Source organism: Pristis pectinata, chromosome 15 (assembly GCF_009764475.1).
Source record: "Pristis pectinata isolate sPriPec2 chromosome 15, sPriPec2.1.pri, whole genome shotgun sequence".
NCBI classification, from domain to species: domain Eukaryota; kingdom Metazoa; phylum Chordata; class Chondrichthyes; order Rhinopristiformes; family Pristidae; genus Pristis; species Pristis pectinata.
In genome coordinates this window covers 19,924,719-19,937,243 of record NC_067419.1, presented here as the reverse complement: position 1 = coordinate 19,937,243, position 12,525 = coordinate 19,924,719, and the positions used below count along the sequence as shown (strand labels likewise).

The 12,525-nt window shown below is 40.7% G+C and overlaps 1 protein-coding gene across 3 annotated transcripts in view; it reads right to left on the bottom strand.

The window, feature by feature from the left end:
* The window catches only part of cacna1c (calcium channel, voltage-dependent, L type, alpha 1C subunit), a 550,322-nt gene that overhangs the window by 65,584 nt on the left and 472,213 nt on the right, over positions 1-12,525 (bottom strand). For all 3 annotated transcript variants that reach the window (XM_052030488.1, XM_052030489.1, XM_052030490.1), the window contains 2 exons: positions 4,865-5,021; positions 1,694-1,821 (listed from right to left, as the gene is read on the bottom strand). In XM_052030488.1, coding sequence (XP_051886448.1) covers positions 1,694-1,821; positions 4,865-5,021 — 285 coding nt within the window. The remainder of the gene's footprint in view (positions 1-1,693; positions 1,822-4,864; positions 5,022-12,525) is intronic.

The following is a 12,525-nucleotide window of genomic DNA, read 5'->3' as shown; positions in this document are numbered from 1 at the left end:
CACCTAGACATCTGGTGCTAGACTAACATGATACCTGGTAATCAACCATATCTTTTCGGTATTTTTTGGATCCAAATGTACAATACACTTAAAGTTTTCTGTCAGTTAAGGAATGGTTGCATTCTTTGGAAGAGAGAATTGAAACGCAAGGGCAATTCTTTAAAGGAGTAACAGAAGCTGACAAAGCTGCATTGTGTGCTAAATGGCCTAAAGGGGATTTAATAGACTAAAAGAAGTCATCCTCAGCCTAACAGATCATATCAAAATTGTGCAGTCTGACCACATCTAGTTTCAAATAGTGGTGGAAATTAAACAACTGGTAGAAAAAGGCAGCTCTACGAGTATCTCCAAATTTAATGATGGCACAGTCAAGCATGTGAATATGACAGAGAAGGTTGCAACCATGTTCAGCCAGAGGTATAAAGTACATGATTCAAGTTGGTCTCCTCCTGTGAACTCCACCACTATCAAAGTTAGTGTTTGGCGAGTTCAATTCAATTCATAAGATATTATACAAATGTTGAGAGCATTGGATACCACAATGGCTATGGAACTAAATGATGAGCTGACTGTAGTACTGAAAATCTGTGCTTCAGAACTAGCTACGTATCGAGCCAAGCTGTTCCAGTATAGTTGAAAAAATGGTATCTACCCAACAATCTGGAAAATTGCCCAGGTATGCCATAAAAACAGGACAAATACAATCTAGGCATTTACAGCCCAATCATTCTATTCCTAGTGGTTAGCAAAGTTTGAAAGGGATCATTGACAAGGCTATCAAGTGGCACTGCTCATTGGTAACCCAATGACTGATGTTCAAGTTTGGTTTTCACCAGGGCCACATGGATCCTCTCTCATTCCATTCCTGGTCCAAACATGGACAGAAAAACTGAACAACAAAGGTCATGTGTAACATCAAAGCAGCATTTGACCAAGCATGGCATCAAGGAGCTCTGGCAAAACTAAAGCCAAAGGGCATCAAGAAGGAGACAATCTAATTGTTGGAGCCACAAAATGTAATCTGGATTGTTGGAGGTCAACACAGGACATTCTGAGAAGTTCCTCAGATCCAAATATCTTTAGCTATAGTGGAAGTATTCACTAATGATTTCAAAGTATTCAATTCTACACACTACTCCTGAGAAAATGAAGCAGTTCATATCTGCATACAGGGAGATCCCAAGGATTGATAAGTCACAAGTAACATTTACACCATGCAAGTGCCAAATATTGATTATTTTCAAAGTGGTGAAGTCTGATCACCTTCCATGGATGTTGAATAGCATTTCTATCACTGAGTCCTCCACCATTAACATCCGAGGGGGCACCATTTAACTGGACAAGTCACATAAATACCTTGGCTATCTGAGAAGATCAGAGGCTGAGGTAGTCTATGGAAGTTAATTCACTTTCTGAAACCTCAAAGCCTTCCCACCATCTACAAAGTACAAGTAAGGACAGTGATGGAATAGTTGCATCTTGCCTGCTTATTTTAAAACTGAAATATTCCATCAAATCCAGAGTTTTGGAGCAGGACAAACATTTAATGTGCAACTGAATGTCTAAAATACAAATAACATGGCAAATAACAGCTTGTGACAGACTAACATGGAATACAAAGCACGAAATGAAGAAATAAATTCCACATCCAAATTGAAAGCTTCAAATTCTGATATTCAGACAGAGCACTTACTTGGCCTCAGGGTCATACTCAGCCCAGATTCTCTTAAATTCATCCAGATGATGAGGACCAAGGATGGACCAATCACGTGTTAAGTAGTCAAAGTTATCCATGATAACAGCCACAAAGAGGTTAATGATCTAAAAAACATGTACACATTTTGAATAGTCAGGACATTTTGGACCGATGTCAGTCTTCTGAAAAGAAAAATGGCAGGAGGTATTGAATTTATTAGACAGTTGGGTAATGCAAAATCTTTGCTAACAGCTACTGTAATTACCTGCAAACATTTGGGAATCCTTTCAATTTGTATGCAGAATCTTTGCAAACAAATAGGTTTATGCCTATTGACCCAACTATCAAGTACAAATACCATCCTTGCTTTCCGACATATGCCATCCCTCGATGATAGGCGGATAGAGAATTCATATTCATCAAAGAAATCAATTCAAAATTGACACATTGTTTTGGGGACTAAGGGTGTTGCTTTCAAAAAGATATATTGGGGTGCATATTAGCATACTTCTTAGAAGTAAGCAGAGTATCAAATCATGATCACTGTCAGGATCCAGTGTTGTGGTAAAGTGCATAACATAACTGAAAGTAAGAATATCTTCATTAAAATTTGTCATCTGCTGCAGTTACAAATATTATTTAGATTTGAGCAATAACCACACAACCAATGGCTGTTAAGGTGACACAATCAATGAATTTTTATGCATTTTACTTCTTCTAGACTGGAGCTGGAAATATTGTCCACCAATATTGCGAACAATACCTTATTCTCTCTTGCCAACAGCAACATACAGGACCAGCATGTTGGTTTGCAAAGATTGCTGCTTTCTCATGGTTCATCTGTGGCTAATGTTAACTTTGTGATCAACAATTGAAAGGGATCCCATTCCCTGTAACCATAGCCTGCAAATCATGTAGGGAAATGCTCGGTACTTATTAAAAATTTGACAGGTAAAGCCTTATATAATGCTTACATTTTGAAAAAAGACAGATGTATGTGTGGGTGTATGAAAATGACAGTTTTCTGAAGATATGCAGCTTTCAAATTCTGCTCCATGTGTTGCAAATGAAAGTAGCGAGAGAGAGAGAAGTGGTGAGAAAGACAGCGATGGAGGTGGACCAGGAAGAAAGAGTCTTCTTGTTTAATTTTCAAAATGTTATGTTACTGCAGCCAAATAATTACCTCATTTGTGACTTATTGATGAAAGTAAAAAAAACAAATGCTAATTTCTAACAGCTATGAGACAGCTGGGGAAAGAGACAGAGACAGAAACATACAAAAGAAACCAGGCATGCAGTTTCATTTGATTTCTCCTGGTATAGAGTTTAACAGCAGTAAATGTGGAAGTGAGGAATAAAATACTGAACATGAGCAGATTTCTGGCCTTTTACAATCATTCCCGAGGCAACGATTGGATTTGAGTTGTGGCTGAGTTAAAAATGAGGTGAATGACAGTGCAGCAATGAATAGAGAAGGGTCCTGAAATGAGTATAATGAAGAAGAGGTCCAGGTAGTGATGGGGGTGATATCATGAGAAGAATGGCAGTAAGTAGTAGTTAGGTAAAGTATGAGACTGTGGGTTGGAATAAGTACGAATGATTTAAGGAGATGAGAAGGGTGCTGATACAACCACATTTTTCATAAAGTCCTAACACCAAATGCAGCTTGAACCTGTATCCCTGACATATAACTCACCAGCCGCTCCTAAATGAAAATAAAAGTTGCAGAAGATGAGAAAAGGAAAATGAGAATGCAACAGTTGAAGATAAACAGAGGCAGGAGAGGAGAGAGAGAGAGAGAAACATCAAAATGAATACTGTGGACAGTGAAGATTTCTTCTCTTATTGAGGCCAATTTTTATGATTCTACCAGCTTATTTTTTGCAGGAGCCAGAGGGTGCTGGAGTCAAAATTGCTAAAAGATTTATTGTTCCTTTGCTGATAACACCTGATCTAGTCCTAGTTTGGTCAGGCCAGAAAAGGTAGCCGAGGCCCCTGGTGGGAAGATGAACTTTAACAAATCAAGGTCACACAATGTACACTGATCCTTAATCCTCTGAAGCTCCAATATGTTGTAATGTAGATTCAGTGGATCTCTATTGATAGCAGCCTAACCAGGGGTCTTCAAATGTGCATGATGGTTAATTTGAAAATATTAAACCTAAGATTGTTAAGAGAACCTTTGTGCAATAAATATTTAATTAATTTATGCAGAATTTCTATCCCACTATTTTAGCATGACCAGTAGTCAGTGTTGCTGTTTAATTTTTCAGAGCCACTAGATGTCCTCAGCATATTTTGACAACTAAGTAGTATGGCAAAACTATGTGTTTGGCGACATATCAATACTGATACCAGGTGGAATTTTAACTTCTAGAGTTGGAGTGACACACAAAGCACCCAAGTGAAAGCTGTAGTGAAGGGCCTACTTCCTACAATAGTTGAGGCTCATTATATTCCACTGATCAGCTGCTCATCAAAATGGTTGCCCAGCAAAGATGATGCCAGGTGGGAAATCAGGTTAATCACAGATGCTAGTGGAGTGAACTGTTGGGGAGGTTATGACCAGACAGAAAGAACAAATATTCTCCTTTGGACTCCACAAAGATATGTTTTAAACTTACCTGACAGGCATTGTTATCTATCTAGTGATCAAAGTGGCAGAAATCAAGGGCCACAAATTAAATCATGAGTTCCCATCCGAGTCAGATAGGTGTATTAATTGCAAAAAGAACAGTGGTATTAAAATGTTTGTGGATCAGAGAAAAAGCAATCACTTAAGATTTTAACTTAGTAACATTTGCCATTAAAAGGTGTAGTTTGTTTTTTAATTCTGAGTGTTTAGAAAAGCAGGAAAACAGCTAGGCTGCCCTTCCAGTTTGCCTAATAACCAGATAAAAATAACTAATCTAAAACTTCTAATGATGGTTCTTCCAGAATAGCTTGGGTGCAAACTTATCTCTCCTCATGATTGATTAGTTCAACGAGGCATATTAACAATGAAATACATGTTTCACTAATTTAGATGCAAGCAGTTAAAATGGGTAGGGGTGGTGTTTAATTCACAGAATACAAACACTACCTTCAGTCATCTTTCTTTAGCAGTATATAGCTTAGCCACATAAATTTTAAACACAAATGCAAACTTCCTTCTGAATTTGCACTCACCAAGAAGGCACACAGCATGTAGAAACTGACAAAATAGAAAACAGCAAAATAGGTTCCACAGGTTAAATCTTGGTCATGAAATGGTGACTCTCTTTCACAGGCTTTTCCTGGGAGACAAGATAACATGATCTCCTGCCAGGCTTCACCTGTAGCACATCTGAAAATGAAGGATAGTTATGCTAGTTTATTTCATTAAAGCAATATGGATAATGCCAGTAACCTATATTTTATATAATTTAGAGAATATACTGTAACCTTGTCTGTGTATGCAAAGCATCTCATTACTCTGAAAGATAGTTATGTAAATCCTGAAAATACTGCAGATGAAATTCACCATTGTTCACAATGATTTGGTTGAAAATAAACATACAAAAACAAACCAATATGTTGATAAATTTTCTTTCTCCTAACTGCTCCAAGTTTCATCTCTATATACTATTAATTATTTTAAATTTTAATGTTTTGTGGCATATGATTAATCCGACAATGTGCTTTGCAATACAGTTAGGAACACTGGAATAAAATAGACTATTTTGTCCCTCCTGAAAGGACTCCATTCTATTCTTCCAGTTTCTCTGTCTCTATTCTTAGTTTACCCTGAACCATGACTTTCCTTCTACCATAGTGGATAGGACTCTCAACCACATCTCTTCTATTTCTCACACTTCCATTTTCAACCCCTGTTCCCCCAGTTAAAGCACAGTTAAGCTTCCCCTAGTTTTCACCTTCCATCCCACCAGCATCCACATCCAAAAGTGAGGTTCCACCACCATAAATGCCTGCCCCTTTCCTCCTCCAAGCATTCCCGTGGGATAGTTCCCTGGTTTGCTCTTCCACCTCTACCAATCACACCTTTCTTACAGCACTTTCCCATGTAACTGCAGGACATGCAAAAACTTGCTCTTTCAGCTTATCCTTCCCACCATCAAGGGACACTCCTTCCAGTAATTCACTTACACTTCCTCCAATCTAATGCATGACATTCAGTGCTTTATTTTGAAGAAGCCAAACGCAGATAAGGTGATCGCTTTGCAGAATACCGCTGTTCAGTCTGTAAGGGTGACCCTGAGCTTCCAGTTGCCTGTCACTTTAATTCTCCATCCCAATATCATTCTGACATCTCCACCTTTGACCTTTTGCAATGTTCCAACAAAGCCCAACATAACATTAAGAAATAGAACCTTATTTTCATTTGGTCCACGATGTTGTGTCAATCTTGATGCTAAATATCCTCCTCCTGTGTATCATCCATATCCCTCTATTCCCTTCATCTTCATGTGTCTATCTAAAAGCATCCACCAAACTGCCTGCTTCCACTACAACCCCTAGAAGAACCTATTCCAGGCATCTACCACTCTCTGCGTAAAAAACTTGCCCCTCACGTCGCCTTTAAACTTCCCCCCTCTAACCTTAAAAGCATGTCCTCTGGTGTGTGACATTTCTACCCTGGGGAACAGATTCTGACTGTCTATTCTATCAATGCCTGCAAAATTTAAAAAACCTCCATCAGGTCTCCCCTCAGCCTCCAACGCTCTAGGGAAAACAGGCCATGTTTGTCCAACCTTTCCTTATAGCTCATACCCTCTAATCCAGGCAGCATCCTGGTAAACCTCTTCTGCACCCTCCCCATAGTCTCCACATCCTTCCTATAAAGGAGCGACCAGAACTACACACAATACTCCAAAAGCGGTCTGACTAAAGTTTTATATAGCTGCAGCACGGCTTCCTTACTCTTATACTCAACACCCCTACCAATGAAGGCAAGCACGCCATATGTGTTCTTCACCACCTCATCCACTTGTGTAGCCACTTTCAGTAAACAATGGACCTGGACCCCAAGATCCCTATGTACCTCAATGCTACTAAGGGGCCTACCATTAACTGTGCAGTTTCTAGTTTCATTTGTCCTCACAAAGTGCAACACCACACACTTGCCCAGATTAAACTCCATCTGCCATTTCTCTGCCCATATCTGTAACTGATATATATCCTGCTGTATTCTTTGATAGTCCTTTACATTGTCCACAACTCCACCAAACTTAGTGTCATCTGCAAACTTGCTAATCCACCCATCTACATTTACATCTAAATCATTGATATATTTCACAAACAACAGAGGTCCCAGCACCAATCCTTGTGGAGCACCACTGGTCATGGACCTCCAGCGAGAGTAACAGCCTTCCACCCCACTCCCCGTCTTCGATGGGCAAGCCAGTTCTGAATCCAAACTTGCAATTCACCCTGGATCCTCTCTGGCAGCCTTAATTCTGTATTACAACTGTCCAGCTGCCAGAGCATATGAATCTTTAAGATCCACACTCCTCTATGAGGCAAAGCATTGGCAACTGCGTTCAAATGAGCCTTGCAGGTCCTGTTTTAGAGCTTTTTTCATGGTTTAGACCACTCCAATGATCAACTTCATGATCTCTTGAGAGGGACCCAGTTTTGTGCTAGTGCTAAACAACTATATTTTAGTGCACTTAAAGTAGCTAAAATCCAATTACTTAGCGTGGTGTTCAACACTACAGAAAGCTGAAGGAGTACAACTGAAATTAAAAGGGAATGAGAGAGGCTCCTTGAAAAATTATTTTACTGAATATGAGAAAGAAAACAAATCAATAGACTCATAGGAGAGCCTTGTGTAATGGAGTTTTGCAGGGTATGCAACTTGATCTCTTGATCCACAGCATTCTGAAGGGGGAGGGCAAACAGCCAGAGGTCGTGGTACATACTGGTACCAACGACATACACAGGAAAAGAGATGAGGTCCTGAAGAGGGAATATAGGGAGCTAGGTAGGAAGCTGCAAAGCAGGACCTCAAGGGTAGTGATCTCTGGATTGCTGCCTGTGCCATGTGCCAGTGAGGGTAAGAATAGGATGATTTGGCAGATGAACACATGGCTGAGAAATTGGTGCAGGGGGAAGGGTTTCAGATTTGCTGATCATTGCGATCTCTTCTGGGGAAGGTATGACCTGTACAAAAGGGACAGGTTACACCTGAACTGGAGGGGGACCAATATTCTTGCGGGCAGGTTTGCTAGAAATGTAGGGGAGGGTTTAAACTAGTTTGGCAGGGGGATGGGAACCAGAGTGATAGGTCAGAGCTTGGTTCATTTAGTGTACAAGTAGATGCAGAGTGTAGAAAGACTGTGAGGAAGGATAGGCAGATGAAAGGGCAAAATTGCAGTCAGTTGGATGGGCTCAAGTGTGTCTACTTTAATGTGAGAAGTATCAGGAACGAGGCTGATGAACTTAGAGCATGGGTAAGTACAAGGAACTATGACGTGGTGGCCATTACAGAGACTTGGCTGTTGCAAAGGCAGGAATGGCTGCTGGATATTCCGGGGTTTAAATATTTCAAAAGGGACAGAGGTGGAGGTAAAAGAGGTGGGGGACTGGCTTTGCTGATCAGGGACAGTGTCACAGCTGTAGAAAGGGAGGACGTTCTGGAGGAATCGTCCACTGAGTCAGTGTGGGTGGAAGTCAGAAACAGGAAGGGAGCAATCACTCGATTGGGAGTATCCTACAGATCCCCCAATAGTAGCAGAGATACTGAGGAGCAGATCGGGAGGCAGATTTTGGAGAGGTACAAAAATAACAGGGTTGTTGTCATGGGTGATTTCAACTTCCCTAATATTGATTGGCACCTCCTTTGTGTAAAGGGGATAGGTGGAATGGCGTTTGTTAGGTGTGTACAGGAAGTTATTCCTGATACTGTATGTGGACAGGCCGACTAGAGGAGAGGCCATACTGGACCTGGTACTAGGCAATGAGCCTGATCAGGTTTCAGATCTCTCGGTGGGAGAGCATTTTGGAGATAGTGACCATAACTCCTTGACCTTTACCATAGCCTTGGAGAGAGATAGGAGCAGACAATATGGGAAAATATTTAACTGGGGGAGGGGGAACCGTGGTTGACACGAGATGTAGAATATCTTGTCAAGAGGAAGAAAGAAGCTTACCTGAGGTTTAGAAAGCATGGATCAGACAGGGCTGTGCAGAGTTACAAAGTAGCCAAGAGGGAGCTTAAGAATGGACTTACGAGAGCTAAAAGGGGGCATGAGAAGTCCTTGGTGAGTAGGATCAAGGAAAATTCGAGGCATTCTACATGTATGTAAAGAATACGAGGATGACTAGAGTGAGGGTAGGACCGATCAGGGATAAAAGAGGAAATGTGTGCCTGGAGTCGGAAGAGGTAGGGGAGATCCTTAATGAATACTTTGCTTCAGTATTCACCAGAGAGACCTCGACGTTTGTGAGAATGGCGTATGACAGACTGATATGCTAGGGCATGTCGATGTGAGGAAAGAGGATGTGCTGGAACTTTTGAAAACCATTAGGATAGATAAGTCACCAGGGCTGGATGGGATATATCCAACATTATTACGGGAAGCAAGTGGAGAGATTTCTGCACCCTTGGCGACAATCTTTGCATATCCTCACTGGCCACAGGAGTAGTGCCAGATGATTGGAGGGTGGCAAATGTTCCTTTGTTTAAGAATGTGAGTAGGGATACAGACCAGTGAGTCTTACTTCAATAGTGGGCAAATCACTGGAGAAGATTCTTAGAGACAGGATTTATGGGCATTTAGAGAAGCATAGGCTGATTAGGGACAGTTACCATGGCCTTGTGAGAGGCAGGTCGTGCCTCACGAGCCTGATTGAATTCTTTGAGGATGTGACAAAGCACATTGATGAAGGTAGAGCAGTGGATGTGGTGTACATGGATTTTACTACGGTATTTGATAAGGTTCCTCGTGTAAGGCTTATTCAGAAAGTCAGTAGGAATGGGATTCAGGGAAACTTGGCTGTGTGGATTCAGAATTGGCTCGTCCATAGAAAACAGAGATTGGTGGTAGATGGAACGTATTCTGCCAGGAGGTCAGTGACCAGTGGTGTTCTGCAGGGATCTGTTCTGGGAACCCTGCTCTTTGTGATTTTTATAAATGACTTGGATGAGGATGTGGTAGGGTGGGTTAGTAAGTTTGCTGATGATACAAAGGTTGGTGGTGTTGTGAATAGTGTAGGAGGTTGCTGTAGGTTACAACAGGATATTGATAGAATGCAGAGCTGGGCTCAGAATTGGCAGATGGAGTTCAACCCAGATAAGTGTGAACTGTTACACTTTGGGAGATCGAATTTGAAGGCAGAATACAAGGTTAATGGCAGCACTCTTAGCAGTGTGGAGGAACAGAGGCATCTTGGGGTCCATGTCCATAGATCCCTCAAGGTTGCTGCACAGGTCGATAGGGTTGTTAAGAAGGTGTATGGTGTGTGGGCCTTCATTAATCGGGGTATTGCGTTCAAGAGCCATGAGGTGATGTTGCAGCTCTATAGAACTCTAATTAGACCACACTGGAGTATTGTGTTCACTTCTGGTCGTCTCATTATAGGAAGGATGTTGAACCTTTAGAGAGGGTTCAGAGGAAATTTACCAGGATGTTGCCTGGATGGAGATCATGTCTTATGAGAATAGGTTGAGTGAGCTAGGGCTTTTCTCTTTGGAGAGATGGAGGATGAGAGGTGACTTGATAGAGGTGTACAAAATGATAAGAGGCATAGATCGAGTGGACAGTTAGAGACTTTTTCCCAGGGCGACAGTGGCTAACGTGAGACATAATTTTAAGGCAACTGGAGGAAGGTATCAGGGGGACGTCATGGGTAAGTTTTTTTACAGAGAGTGGTGGGTGCATGGAATGCACTGCCTGCAGAGGTTATGGGAGCGGATACATTTGGGACATTTAAGAGACTCTTAGACACATGAATGATAGAGAAATGGGGAACTATGTGGGAGGGAAGGGTTAGATAGATCTTAGAGTAGGATAAAATGTCGGCACAACATTGTGGGCCAAAGGGCCTGTACTGTACTGTGCTGTAGTGTTCTATGTTCTATCCTGACAAACACTAATGATTTGGACAAACACAGGGACCATGATTAAAAATTGGATAAAAATGCTGTAATCACTCAGTAATTCAGTCACTTTCTGTGGAGAGAAAAACAGAGTTAACATTGCAGGTTATCTAATGAAAGGCATCAAATTAAATTTTTTAACTCTGTTTCTCTCTCCTCAGGTGTTGCCTGTCATTCTGAGTATTTCCAGCATTTTCTGTTTTATTTCAAACTACCAGCATCTGAAGTACTTTGGTTTTGGCTCATAGTTAAGTTTGCTAATGGCACTATAATTGGCAGTACATTTGATAATGAATAAATTTCTTTGCTCCAGTAAGACTAGTTAGATATCAACAAAAATGGCAAATAGAATTTAATCTGGACAAATGTGAGGTCATGGGTTTGGGAGAGCAAACAAGGCAAAAGAATATTTAAAATGGTAGGATATCAACAAGTGCAGAGAAATAGAGGGATCTTGGAGTGCATGTTCACAGATCCCTGAAGGTATCAAAAATTGTAGATAAGCTGATTAAAAAAGCATGCCTGCCTTTATCAGCCAAGGCATAGAGCAAGTAGACCATTCTAGAGTTGTATAAAATTAGTTAGACTTTAGATAAAGTACTGCTGTATAGTTAAGATTGCCACATTGCCAGAGATGGTGATTTTTGAGGATGTTGTCAGGACCGCAGAATTTTTGTTATAACCAGTGACCAACTTGGATGGGGTTGTCAAAGGATACAAAGGGGAAATTTAGTTGAGGTGCAAAGAGTTATGAGAGGCTGAGAGAGAGTGATTAGGAAGGACTGATTTTCCTTGGCATTGATTCTGATAACTTGGAATCCTGGACTAGATTAATTGGTGAGGAACAGAAGAAAAAAAAATCACCCACTGCCTGAAATTGTGGTAGAGGCAAAAATCTTCATCACACTTAAAAGGTACCCTGATTTTTATTTAAAGAGGCATAACACCCAGGCTATTGGCTGAGAGTTAAGAAATGGGAGTTATCTAAATATTTCCATTTTCAGCTGGCACAGACATGACAGACCGAATGGCCTCATTTTCTGCCAATATTTCTAAGGTTGCATGTTGATAAATGGCTGAAACTGCATCTTTTTATTCCATTCAAGGAACACAAATGTTTGAAAAACAATCCAAATGATTAAAAACCATTACTGAACATGACACACTGGTAATATTTACTATTAATTACCATTATTAAATACAGCATATAGAATGGGTACACATACAAAACCTATTCCATTACCCTGATTTTATTTTAATGGTGCATGTCCCATTTTTGCATCTTATTAAGGTGTTTATCCTCTCAATAACAGCAAGATGTAATGAGTGGTGTGCAGAAAGATCGGTGCTGGGGTCTCAACATTTTTACAATTTACATAAATTAACTGATGAAGGCACTGAAATGTTGTTAAGTGTGCTCATGACAAAAAGGTAAGTAGGACTGAAAGCTGGGAGCAGGACATAAGACACTACAAAGGATCATGGATTGGGCATGTGAGTGGGCAAATGAAGCATAATGTGCGAAAATATGAAACTGTCCACTTTGGATTACAAAAGTGTGCCAGAGATTTGAAGAGACATAATCTAGTTCAAAACAGAGGTCTTTCCCTCATACGTAACTTGTTTCATGCTTTACTTATTGTTACAATAAAATGCAAAGACATCCAGTTAACCAATTTAACCTCCATTCCCACTTTCACTCTGACCTTTAGCCTCTTACACTGCTTCCTTGAAGCCCAGTCAATGTTTG